Source organism: Poeciliopsis prolifica, unplaced genomic scaffold (genome assembly GCF_027474105.1).
Source record: "Poeciliopsis prolifica strain line A6 unplaced genomic scaffold, Auburn_PproV2 SCAFFOLD018, whole genome shotgun sequence".
NCBI lineage: Eukaryota > Metazoa > Chordata > Actinopteri > Cyprinodontiformes > Poeciliidae > Poeciliopsis > Poeciliopsis prolifica.
The window spans coordinates 3,043,290-3,057,281 of NW_026562393.1; the positions used below are offsets into that span (position 1 = coordinate 3,043,290).

Genomic DNA, 13,992 nt, shown 5'->3' on the forward strand with positions numbered 1-13,992 from the left:
AGCAAATATGTGGGTATATACCATAAGCCTCAAATATATATTAATAATGAAGGTTTCATCTTAAAATAACAAAACCTGAATGTTTCTTATTTCGCTGCTGACCCAGTAGATACGTGATCTCAAATGTTCTTAATCAATTTCAAACACTTGTCTGTCTCACATGAACACTTAGTGACATCCCACTATTTATTCATGCAGAATAATAAGATGTGACCCAACCTCTGCAGCTATTCTAAAAGGTTCATGAGAGTGTACATAAAATATTCTCATCGTTCTTCCAGAAGCATATTTGTGAGGTCAGACAGACACAGAAAGTGCCTTGTTCACAGTCCTCACTGACAAAACCACTCCATTTGATTTTGTTAGTTAAGGCAGTTCAAGCTGCTTCACGGCAAACTCAATCCATCCAGGCCTTTATTAACCTCTCTCTACTCCCTGATATGAAATTATGTTGGAAGAGAACGTGGACAAGCCCAAACTATACCAAATATTTGGGAGCATAAAATTGTGTACAATATATTGGCAGGCTGAAATAACAAAAATTGCTCATTGGAATACCAGACATAACTAGCTGGACACGCCTTAGCTGTTCTAGAGTCCAGTGACAGCTTGAGTTACAACACTACATTCAGCACTTTGCTTTGCACTTGGTGATATGAGGCAATGTGTTTCGGCATAGAAACCCAAACTCTCCTCACATAGTTCTCCAACATCAGAAGGTCACATGACCAACCTAACATTTGACTATAGAATATTTATTAGTGAAGCATTTATGGAATCATTGGATAGGTAGTATTCTATATATGGATTGACCCATTCCTTCACAAATGTTAGTAAAAGCAGTTTGCATGCCTAGGTGCTTGATTGTATACAACTGTGGACAGGGGGGTGTCTGAATCATCTGAATTTATTTATTAAAAAAACATGACATTTGGAAATTATGAAAATAAGGAACTGTCGATAGAATCCAATAAGAACCGCTATATTTTTAGTACTTATTATAGCATTTTTTACATCCAAAAACCTGCCACCTCAGCTGGGGTGTGTGGACTTTTTCTACCATGTACAGGTGTCATTTAGTATTTTTCTTTATTTCAAAGTTCCACAATTAAGTCTAGAGAAAAGTATTTATACAGCAAATTAGTTTTCAATGATAAGCTTACACAGCATTTGGCATCTCCCATCCAACACACCGCTGAGGTATTTCTAGCAAGATGTCGTTCACACCATCCTCCTGTATTTAGTTGCACATTTCAGACAGACAGGCCTTAAGTTACACTGAAGAAATGTAAAACTGCATACCAAGTTGTACGTGTATATGATGAAGCTGCAGTATGGCAGCTTAGATTAGTTTGAAGCCTTCAGTTCATGCAGTTCAGTCCGAGACACATTTATGATGACCACTGTTGAACCTAATGTAATTTTTTACGGTTAGTCCAGTTGCTATTTAATGTAAAGCAGGCACCTCCCTCTACCTGATGACTAACTTCCCACCTTTCCCTGCTTTATCTACGACTTCCTCCCTCTCCCAGTGGGTCTCTGGTTGACATAGTTACTTCCATTAACACACCTACTAAGCTCTGAGATCCCTCGTGTTAAACTCACACCCCCTTCTTTGACTTCCATTTCTATCACAGTCGCAGGGCTTGAAACAAAACAGAGCACTCGTATTTCCCAGGCGAATTGGACAGGTTACTCTAAGAAGAAAAATGTGATTTTTTTCACTCTTGGTTGGGCTTTATTTTTTAGCAATAAACTTGACATAAAATACTAAATATAAGAAACCTAAGTGTGTATTATACACATCTTTCAGAGCTGCATGATGGAGAGGTTTGTAGCACTGCGACTTTGCAAAAAGTAAGCAGCAGTGCTTACTTTTAGACAGAAGTCTGGCCTGTGGACTTCTGTCTAATCTTTAATCAGCTAAACTGTTGTTTAAAGATTTTTTAAAGAGTTTTTATCTTAGCTTTAAGATCTGTTATGATTTTAGGTACCACAAATAAAAAGTACCTTATTTTTGTCCCTTTAATATTTGGTAATAACTCATCAGAACATGACATGAGTCTTATTATTGACAGTCTTCTCCACATACAAGAGAAAATTACCTTTCAAAGTCATTCAAACATGCAACTAAAATCCTCAGATATGATAAAAAGTGAGATTTAAGAATCTAGAATAAAATTATAATATTGATACAGATATCTGAGGTTCAGTATGGACCAATACCGATCCTATACAATAAAACTGTGGTGACTTAACTTAAAATGTTTCTTTTATTTTTAAACACAGACACAAATCTACTGAATTACAAATGCATGTGCTCTGCACCAGTGAAGCACTTTTAAGCATGCCAATAATTTCACATGCTTAGCCAAACATGTAAAACCGACACAACTTTAATTTGTTCAGTGTTCAACCACTGTAAAATAAGCAATGAATAAACTGACAAGAACAAGACTGACTACCCAGGTAATATGAAAATAATAAAGCATGACATCACTCAGAGCACGAAGCATACAATTAGACTGAACAGATCTACTCTTGGGTGACTTAAAATTACCATAAATGTATATAATAAAACTGAAAAGCTGTTGTTTCTCAGAAATTAATAGTAGTTGAAATAGCAAAATGCATATATAAATATCCTCTAAAGTCAGACAACAGTTTGCTAACTGGCACAGAGGCTTTATCTTGGTTGTCTATCTGCTGCTTGCATAATTCTCACCTTTAACTCCCACAACACAGTACTCACTTTGCCGCTTTAATGGTGTGTGTGATAGTCCTTGAATCTTCCCAGGTTACTCATTCAGCATGTCATCCACACCGTTTTCACATGTGTCCCTAGCAACAAGTAGAAAACTGAAGGCAATTCTTGAAAAAGCAAAACACTCTCCTCCCCCTTTTTTTGCTTTTACACATGGCTTTACATCTTCCTCGTCTTCATACGTATCTTGTTTTTTCTGTCATCTTAATAGCCTTTCTCCCTGTTCCTGCCTACCCATGTCTTTATGTTGCCTAATGCTTATTTCCTAAAACAGGCCTGTTCATTTTTTTTTCTTTGACATAAATAAAATCTGTATTCTTCTTTTTTATCTGTTTTTCTTCAGCCTCTCCTTTTCTCTCACATCACCACCAACTGTCTCTTCTCCACAGAATCACAGCAACACAAATGTCATGTCTCATCCGTCAAGACTGCAGTTTGCATCACAATCGTGAGCTTTTTACTTCAACTCCTGTCCCTCCAGTCAATCATTACATTCCTCCTTCTTATTTCTGTTCCCCACACTTCCTCCTAAAACTGACATGGTCTAAGTTTTTCTGCATTTGGGAAAATTTACAAATCAAGTTACTCAAAGCATTGTTTTTGTACTAGAGGGCTGACTCCAGTGTCGTAAGTGAGAAAGCCATCACATTTTATATTGGTATTTGAGGTGCATAAAAAAATCCTGATATGACCTTTCACACTTGTGCAGTTGTTTTCACCAACGTTTCTAAAATGCTCATGCCACAATATTAAATCTGGTCAATTTTGACCCTAGAGATCATGACCTCGCAAAGCTCTTATAATCAAAAAATATTTTCTTTGGATGTTCATTTGAAACTAAAAATGTACATATCTGTATCAGGATAATTGATTTAATCCAAGAGGCTGATAAAATTCCTCATCCACAAATCTAAAGCAGATTGATTATGATAATGTTAATCAAAACAGAAAATAAAACTGTTTTTCATCCCTTTTACCCCATTCTCCACACCTACCTCTCACTCTTTTGCTCTATAGAAATTTTAAACCTTATTTTTCCTGGTAATTTCTCTAAAATTAATTTTCCTTTTATCCCTTTTTTTATTCTCATTATCAGTACACAACATGAACCTTGGTTATAGCAGCAAAGCAACAACAAAACAAGTTCTGAAAGGGCTCCGCAACATGAACATACTATAGCAATATTACAAGACAAAGTCAATCTAGCTCAGTAAAGGTTACCTTCATTATCCACACAGCGGAACAAAAGTAACTTGTTACACAGCAAAATAAAGAAGACTATGGAGAATATCTGCAGAGTAATAACCAAGAACAGCTAGATGGTGCTTAGCCAGCAGTCCTTTAATAGCAAAAACCTCTGTAGAAACACCACACAGAGTACAAGACAAAACCAAGAAATATTTTAACTGTACTATTAAAGCCACAACCATATACACACCTTTTTGCAAATGGCAAAAAATGTGTTGTTTAATTTTAATATTAAAATGAACCTGCTATAAAGAGTCATCATCAGTTTCTGATGATGGCAGAAACATATGCCATCATCATGTTGACGGACATCAATACAACAAGATCATCTTGAGTTAAATAAGAGTTTTACACTGTGGAATTGTTATTTTGTGGTAATCACCATGCAAGTTATTAGCTGCATCTATCAGAGAGACATTTTTATGACCGCAGCATTATAAAATTAAGATTTATGGCACTCAGCATAGCTCTATTTTGGTTTACAAGCAGTTACTCTCTGTTTTTCCTCAAACAAATTCTGCCTCCCAACTTTCTGTACACAAAGAGTCATTCCTGATGTATAATTTATATAAAACAGAAAACCTCAAAATTGGTGATAGAAACTGGACACTAAGGCGATATCAAAAAATCTGTTCTCTGTAAATAAAAGTGCATATAACAGAATCTTTGTTCTGTTATATGCAGAATAACAGAACAAAGCACATGCTTTTCAGAAAAAGCACATGCTTTTTCTGTTAAAAAAAAACAGATGCTTTCTGCTTCTAAACAAATGTTTTAGATGTTCCATGAGAAAGACTTGTGTAACAATACCAGAAAATGTCTCTAAGACATTTCTCATAGATTGCATTGATGGTAAAAGCTGCACACACACTCACTCAGATATTCAACGTGCCAAAGTGAACCTATAAATCCAAATCTCTTTGCTAAGCAGGTAGTGAGAAGGCATTTTAAGTGTTTGCATCTAATCTAATCAACACTGTACTGGACCAATCTGGATAAGCTCATGGCACAGACATTACAGAACACAGAAAATGAAAAACTAACACTTGTGACCTCACATCTCTTTTCTCTTTTTTACATCCTGTCCTGCTTTATGATCTTCAGTCCTCTATCATCACCTCTTTTCAGTCCTCGTCATTGTTCCCCATTCCTGACTCATCTGATCCTCAAATATTCTCCTCCCTACATTTATTCTTTTATTATTCTGTCCATGCACCGACATTAATAGATGCTTAATGACCACAGATTAAGATGATTTAATACACAAGATGATTTTAATATTCAACAAACCAGAAAAATGTATTCACTCCTTTCCTGTTTACCTCATCAACAGGAAAATCAATGTAAGCCACCAGGCACAAAACAAAATATTTTAAAAACTAAAAAAAACAACTAAAATGGTTTGGCTAAGATAAGGCACTTCAAATTATCATGTCATCAAATCACTTCTCGAAGTCTCTTAGCAACAAAAGCAGTAGCTGCCACTCATCGACAAGGTGGAGAAAATCCATCTCCCGAGAACAAAAGGCTTAACAACGTCTTTCAAAACGTCTTTGTCCTATTGTCCATTCTCTGACTTACTATAATGATATCTAATTTAACCCCAGCAGTAACACCATGTTGTTTACAAAGCTCTGAGCGTCTTTTACCTTCTTTCCCTTCTTCTTGCGATGAGCCGACTTCCCTGTGGATTTCTCTTTAGCTTCCTCACTCATCCCGGCAGCTGTGAGAAACTCTAACAGCTGTGTGCGTCAGGTCCAAAAAGGCTGTTTTTGTTAATCCAACATGAATGAGCGGACGAGTGGAGTGGCGGCCACTCGGGAAGCGCGCAGAGAACAACTCGCTCAGCCGCACACACCCACTTTCACACACGAACCCACTCTGAGCATGAGGAGAGGAGCCAGCAAGGCTGGAGAGATGCACATACTGGCTCTTTCTCTTCGCCTCTCTTCCTCTCTCTTTTTTCTCGTCCAGTTCTCTTCTACCTGTAGTCGCCTCCCACACGCTCCACAAGTGAGATCACAGCAGCAACAAGCTACAGCACTGGGGCTTGAGTATTAATAGCAATCATTGCCACCTCATCTACAGGTTGTTTGTGTCTGTGCCCTCTTATAAACCTCTTAAAAAAGCTAAAAAAAAGGAAAAAAAAAGGAAAATCTAAGAATTAGATTTAATATAAACCCAATTACAGGCATGGGATAGATATCTGATGACATTAGGATAAGCCTAGCTCAATCAAACTAGATGGAGAGAGTCTATGAACCTCAGTTTTCACTAATGCCATAAATTCTTAATTTTATGTGTCTGAACTTTGAACACTCTCACACACAAAATGCATTGATCTGAACCTTTTTATTGCAGCAATGGCTGTATCTTAGCAGTTGTCCTGCTAAGATATACAGCTCCACCCCAGTTTTATGTATTTCACAGCCACAGGTTTTCTATCAGGTATTTAACCCTAACCATCCTCTTATCAACTCTGACCAGCAGCCCTCTCCCTCCTGAAGAAAAAATACTCCCACAACATTCCATTTCCGCTACCGTGTCTCATTTTGTGTAGGACTTTTGTTCTGTTACATTTTGTCTCATGTCGCCATAACATCTTCTTTCCCGTTGTTTACTCTATCTCCTATGAGCTCCCCGGCAAACAATGGTTTTCTTCCAACCACTCTTCCATATAGCGCAATTTGTGGAGTTCAATATTATTTTCCTATCAATACACTCTTTCATTTAAGCTTTGTCTCGCTGCAGCTTCTCCAAAGTTACTCTGTGCCACTTGGCTGCTGAAAAGCAGCCAAGTGGTTTATGTCTTGGGCTCGTTCTGTTGCAACGTCTAAGAGAAAGACACAGTTAAATCCAGGCCAGACATATTTATCATTATTTCACCAGAAAAAAATCCCATTGACATTGAAAAAATCCTGGATAAGTCATCAGAAAGAGAATAATAGGTTATTAGCAGTAGTAGCTCAGCCGTAGCCCGGTCCAGGTAGGTGACACAGCTAAATAAAACACCAGGCCAGGAGTAGCTTTTATGAAGAGAAAAACAAACAATGGATCTCATAACAGACTCAAAACAGTGTGCATCAAATAATATGTGGTTTTTCGTGGGCTTACAAGCCAAAACAGTGCTAAATTGGTTGGAAGTCAACTGATTGACTAATGCATCCTTAATGGTGTTCTGCTCAAAAACACAACCTAAAGATTATATTACAAACTCAAACATAGATACAAATTTTACCAGGAGACTAAATAATGAATGAGGAGAAAGTTGTAAAATTATGAAGTACTCTTCACTAAACAAGACAAAAATTAAGGAAAACCTTTCAAACAGTCACTGCTAACCTACTGCTGCCTTATCAATAATGAATAAAGGCAGAAAATCCCCTATGGTGGCGGATCGTTGGATTATTGCACTCACATGGAGTCTGTTTTTGTGAGTGGATTATGCCAGTGTGAGTTAGTTTACCCTTTACAATTATAAGTGTACCGTACACTGAGAAGCAAAGGTATTTAGGGATCGTAACTAAGACTACCGTATTTTATTTTCTAAGACAGAGCTTTCAGTCTGTTAAATGTTATCCCTGCAGAAATTAGGCTCATCCTAAATATATCATAACAAAATGTTCACTTTAAAGTGTGTTTTTGTGTCATATTTCATATAAGACCAAAGAACTCTCATGTTTATACTGTAAACAGATTCTGACTCAACTGAAGTGTGTCGCATGACACCTGGTGGCCACAGCTTGCTATTACAAAAAAAAATGACTTCTAAAAATTAAAAACTTGATGCAATCAAAACCCATAAAGTAGCATTTTTCTTTATTTGTGAGTACTTATTATATGTTAAACATGCTACAATTCAAAAGCAGTTTGTTTAACCTCCTTCAAAGGGATTTGCCCAATAAGACCGTTAACAGATGAGGCAAAAGTCAAAAACCTGCTCCTTAAAATAGCTTTCCTGTTAAACTCAGACTTTCCTTATTAAATGATTGACTTGAGAGGTGAAAGTTTGATGGAACTTTCCTGGAAAGTTTCTGTAAAGAAATCTATCGCGGTGTTATACTGCATGTCTAATTGCAAGCATAAAATTAAGGCAATAAAGCTATATCAGATTTCTTTGTAGTCTTCCGACAGCAACATTCACTCTATTTGAAAGGTATTCATTCTGTAAACTTTTTTTTAACTGAAGATGGCTAGAAAATAAATACATTTTTGTAAAGGTTAGCATCACACTGGGATGGGCCATTTATCAGTATTAAGGCACATAGAAGATTTAAAAGTTTTAAAAATGCTACAAAGTTATATGTATGGACTTTTCCTCAATATGTTGCTTCCTGTAAAATATTTAGACAAAGTCCATATTCCTACTTGTTTAAAGTATTTTATTTTAATGTTACTGCTACTTTACTAATCTAGATTGTAGGATTGTGCCATTTTAGCAGGAGCTCTAAAAATAATTGCATGTTTTTTTCCAAATAAAATAGATATATCATATTAGTGAGTTACAGTTAGATTATAGTCATCAAGGTGTGCCAAGACTTTGAAAACCTAGTTTAAAACATCCTAGACTTTCCCATCATACCATTCATAGCATTTAAGGTCTGTTAAAAGACACATAAAAGAAAGTTACAAAGTGACCAGAGTTTTCTCCAGCTTTGGAATATTGGAACAGCATCCTCCCTTAACCAATTTGTTCCTGTACGCTATTGGTCAGCTGGTAGAAAAGATGCTTCTTGTTTCTAAGAAGAAAAAAAACTTTTCTCAAACAAAGCTAAAGGAACACTGGCTGTCAATCAAATTAAAGTAACACAAGGGCTGCGTAATATATGAAAAAAAAAAAAATGATAACCATATTCTTGGTAAATATTGCAATGTCATTTGTAACAAATTCATCCCTCTCTTTCTTAAATATGCCTGTATATGAAATTTAGAAATGCAGGTATAAAACCTAATGCTTAGGTCTTTATATGAAAAATAAACAGAAACAAACATTTTAGACAATATTATTATATGTGCATTAATTGATATAAAATGGCAATAATATGTTGGAATTCTGTGTCAAATCATGTTTCACTATTGTTTTCGTGAAACAATAGTGAAATGTATAACTCTTATACTTTTGCTCATACCGTGAAAATTTCATGCTTGGTGTCAGATAACATTTGGAGTACTTATTCTCTGATCTTCCAGCTCTGCCTCTTCAGAGGGTCTCCTCACTACTCTGTGCAAATTGAAACTGACAGCTCAACACACCTTCACTTTCACACACACATAATAATGTGTCTCTACCTGATTGCATCCAACCACAGAGGAGAAACTCAATATTCTTGTAGCCGATATCCCCTCTTTCAATCAGCCATTAGATGCCTGCTGAAAAGGGGAGTGCTTTTTTTATGATTGCACTGTAAGTGCTCCATAACTCTGAATAATCGCAGACAATGAGAGACATTGGTTATTTGAGACAGAGGGTGGTCAGGAACAGTGGGATGCTAATGGGAGCAAAACAATCCGCTCAAGAGGAGGATGCACTGTTCATTTAGGCCTCAATGATAAGTAAACACGAAACTTCAGATTTCACAGGGGAAATATGAGAGATCATTAATTTCTTCAGTTACTACTGCAGAGTAAACAAGAAAAATGGGAAATGTGAAAGAGAGAGATGGCAAAGATGAAATCTGCCTGCATAAATGTAACAGGAGACTTATTCTCCTGTTACATCTTTTGATGTTCAAAAGTGTGTCTTTTAAAAAGAAATTTCTGGTTATAGGAGCTTATATTTGAAGGTTTTGTCAGACAGGAAATCGAGTAAGACATTCTGCAAAAGGTCAATGTGCTGGGACTCGAACTAGTGATGGTCGCAAAGAAAACTAAGGCCTCTCTATATGGGTGCCACCACTGTCCCCTTCTTGTGTCAACTTATTTACTTTTGAAGAAACATTTTGGATCCATGGAGAACTCCTCTATTAAAACACTGCTGTAACCTGGATGAGTGAAAAAATGTTTTAAACAGACCGAATGAGAGCAGATTGAAGCTACTCAGCCTGTCTCAACTTGTTCAGCATTTCAATTAAACCTGAACAGTGCTGCCTTTACATATTTGAAAGTTATATCACAGCATTTGAAGAAATTGTAGAATCTCTTAGTGTATGGCCTTTTTAATCTATAAGCTAACAAATGTCAAAGACAAAGAGTGCCAATGGCAACAAAGCAACATCTATATGAACCTATATCATCCTAATTTTGCATATTTTTCCACACAAACGGTTCAGAAGCAAAATATGTGATTAAATTAATGTTGTATGCAAAATTTTATGGCACATGTAGGCCCATATCTGCCTGAAAAAAGTTTCTGGGAAAGCTTGAGCTCGCTGCAGGTGTGAACTTGTTGCAGGCGACTGTAGATAGTAAATTGTGAAATCTCTGGTCAAAATGCCAGATGATAGAATGTAGCGTTTCAGCTCAGAATAAAACGGTCACCCCCACAGCAAAGGCGAATCACTAGCTGGCTCCACATCAGGGGATTTTTTGTAATGGAGGTTTATTTTCTTCTAAAAACAAAATTTCCACAAAGGCTGCACCTTCCCTTAAAGTTTTATGTCTGTGGTTGCCTGACGTGAAGGAATGTCCAAATACTAGCACTTGATAAAGATCAGGTTTGTAAATAAATCAGGTTGTTAAATAAATAAATCATTATCATTATTTTATCAGATTTTTTTTCTCCCACCAACTCCAACTCCACATTTTAAGTCTAAGATTACAGAACAGATACTAAACCAATGCTGAATGTACAAATTAGGAATAATAAAGACAAAAACTATCTTTGATGTCCCTTGCATACTAATGACCCCATTTGAGAGAGAGTCTTGATAAAGAGCAGCCAGGAGGAAATTAGTCTGAGTTCATACTCTGTTACCAAGGCAGCACCACAGGAAAAGATGAATCCCTATGGTAACAACATTATAGTGGCAGGATTTCTCCATGGTAACCCTCAAAAACTAAAAAAAAAAAAAAAAAAAAAACAGCTTCCAAGGGGAAGATCAGCATGAAAGAGATGATCTCAATCAATAGATTCAGTAGTTTATTTATGCCTGGGCCTCAATCTGCTCCTCCAATACTGACAGATTCAGACAGGCCGACATTCAGTCCAAGAGTCATGAGTCTGAAAATGCACCAGCTGGGATGGGAAGGTCACCATGAGTGCAATGACCCTGGGTTCAGCTCTCAACAAGCACTTCCAGATCAAACTAGTTGCAAAAATAAATAAAAATAAATACATAAACATTTTTGACCTCCCCAATTGACATACAGAGTGGACTCATTTTCTTTTAATTGCCTCTGGTGATCAGCAGATCAAATATCATCTTCCATATTAATTTGATTCATCAGCACTAAAAATCTTTCTATGCTATATTTTATAAATATGCAGCAAGTTTTTTTTTTCATTTTTAATGTGATATAATCTTTAGAAAAATAATAATCAGCAGGTCAGACTTCAAAGAAAGGCAGAAAATGGTACAGTGCTGGAAAATTCTGATCTGTGCACCAACGAAGGATTCCTTTAACATCACTGTGCGCTTTCTGGCAGTTTACTGCTGTCTGTTTATTCAGCACCAAAGATCGAAAAGAATGTGTAGTAAAAAATTGGATCGCTCCCATCAGCTAAGATAATCGGACATGTCTTCTGCAGTAACACCCATGTAAAAAAGAAGTGTTAAACAAAAAGGTTAAACAGTCGTAAAGCAAGAGAGACTCATTTACACAAAAGAAAGAAGAAAAAAAAACACTTTCACTCTTTCGCACAGACCACGCACGCGTGCACGCGCCCACGCACACACACATGACAATTGAGAAAGAGCAGACACACAAACAGCAGTCACAAAGGCTCCCTCCCTTGATTTACAATCCGTCTTTGTCTTGGGATCGACGCACTAACACAATACTAATGAATGCAAAAAGGACATGGTTCCACGCCTAAAATGGTCTTATTGCCAAGGCTGGCGAGCTGCACAGTGACGGGAGCCCAGCTGGAAAACTTGGATCCCCACTAACATTCTGCCAGCAAGGACTTAGAAACCAGTGACGCACCCGTTATTTCATCATCAAGTTATCTGTCCTGAAACAGGTGCCAACAGCAAGTTTTGTAAAAAAAAATACTCTCAAATAGGTTGGATGGGGGAAAAAAAATTACTAAACGTATTTCCATCACATTTTTAGAGGAAGAATATTTTAACAAACAATAACAATTTCGATTATTAAGAGTATTACTGTGATGTAATAAAAAACTGACACACAACCTCTTACTTTTAACTTCACAATTTAGTTGTAAGGTGAAATATGTTTTGTTAATTTATTGTGTTAAGACTGTAGTTACCCTCCTAAAATTTTCTGTAAGACAAAAATTGTCATTTCACAACACTTCTATTGCTCTACATTACTTCCCAATGTAATGAGGTTATGTTAATTTATTGCTAAATTAACATAACCTCACATAACCCTGTATATTTGAGATGCATTCACTCCTTTCACATTTTGTCATATTTGAACCATACACCATAATCTGTTTATCAGGACTTTATGTGGGAGACTAACACAAAGTAGTGCGAGATTATGAAGTAGAAGAGGAATGTTACATTGCATTGTCAACATTTTTTTCCAACAATGAAAATTCAAAGTTTGCATTTATTCACCTTTATCTGATGCTGCTAAAAAGAAATCCTGTGCAACCAACTGCATTAAGCAATCATCTAACAGCTAAACAGGCCACCAGTGTGTAATTTAATCTCAGTATAAATACAGCTGCTCTGTGAAAAGCTCAGATCTTTGTAAGAGAACATTAGTGGGCAAACAGCAAGATCAACATTGATGAACAAAGCAGAACGATCAGAGAAAAAAAAAGTTGTGGAGAGGTTTCAAGCGGGGTTTGGTAATAAAACATCCCAATTTTGAACATCTCACTGAATACATGGCACAACTGTAAATCTACAAAGACAAAGCAGTCAACCTAAAGAGACAGGAGAGCATTATTCAGAGTCATTCTAGAGGAGCTGCAGAGATCCAGAGAGAGACTCTGTGGTTGAATGTTCACCCATTTGAATCGTTACAGCTCAAGGACATAATTCACCAGTCAGTAGTGGTAACAGTCAGTGCAACTGCCCAGCTTGGAGATTTTGTTTCTCTTTCTTTCTCAGTCAATAACAACAAGTGACACACTGGTACGTATTCATCCATTCATTTATTGGCTCATTCTTTCTTGTAACATCTTGCTGTGTGCAGATGTTCTGTCCAGGAGGATGATGTCTTGTTTTGATCATTTTTTTCTCCCTCAAAATTGTTTTCTCACCTATTTTTTTTTTTTCAGATGTAGCTGCATCAGATTTTTGAAGTGCCTCTACAACCCAATGAATTTTTCTGAACTATTTAGACATTTATAAAACCGGCAAAACAAAATCTCATAAATTGATTGTGTCAACTTTTGGAGGGTTTTATAAGACAGCATAATAATCTTTGACGTGTTAGGCAGAAATAATATGCATTTGCAAAAAAGGTTGAGAAGCAGTGCAAAGAGCACTGACATTAAATCTCAAGGTGCTTCGTATATTTTCTGACACAGTAATGATGTCCAATATACTGTACATAAAGGGGCAAATCATAAACCAAACACACACATTAACCCTCCCACGATCGTGGTTTCAAAGTTTTGAGTTCAAGACAAAATAAAGAAAAACCAAGATTTCTTGTGTTTTTCCAACATTCTGCCCTAATTTTTTTATTAAACTCAAATAATATCAAAGCACAGACTGTTGGTTAACCAGAAAATGGTGAGAGGTTTCAGTTTAGTGAAGAAAAAATAAATGCAACCCACACAATTTTCAGTGTTTGATCAACTAATCTACCATCAAAGCAACAGCTGATTAATTGGCAATTATCTAGTTTCTCTGACTGTTAATCTGTCTGGACAGATGTGAAGTCAGATCCAATTT

The 13,992-nt window shown here is 36.5% G+C and overlaps 1 protein-coding gene across 2 annotated transcripts in view; it reads right to left on the minus strand.

Annotated features, from left to right (window-relative positions):
• LOC129368050 (ankyrin-3-like) overlaps window positions 1-13,992 on the minus strand; it is a 128,202-nt gene that overhangs the window by 108,877 nt on the left and 5,333 nt on the right. Inside the window, exon 1 of one of the 2 annotated variants that reach the window (XM_055042844.1) lies at window positions 5,662-6,115. The exons of the other annotated variant lie outside the window; for it this stretch is intronic. Within the exon in view, the coding sequence (XP_054898819.1) occupies window positions 5,662-5,727 (66 nt within the window). The 5' untranslated portion in view covers window positions 5,728-6,115. Of the gene's footprint in view, window positions 1-5,661; window positions 6,116-13,992 lie in introns of those variants that run through there. 2 annotated transcript variants of the gene reach the window in all.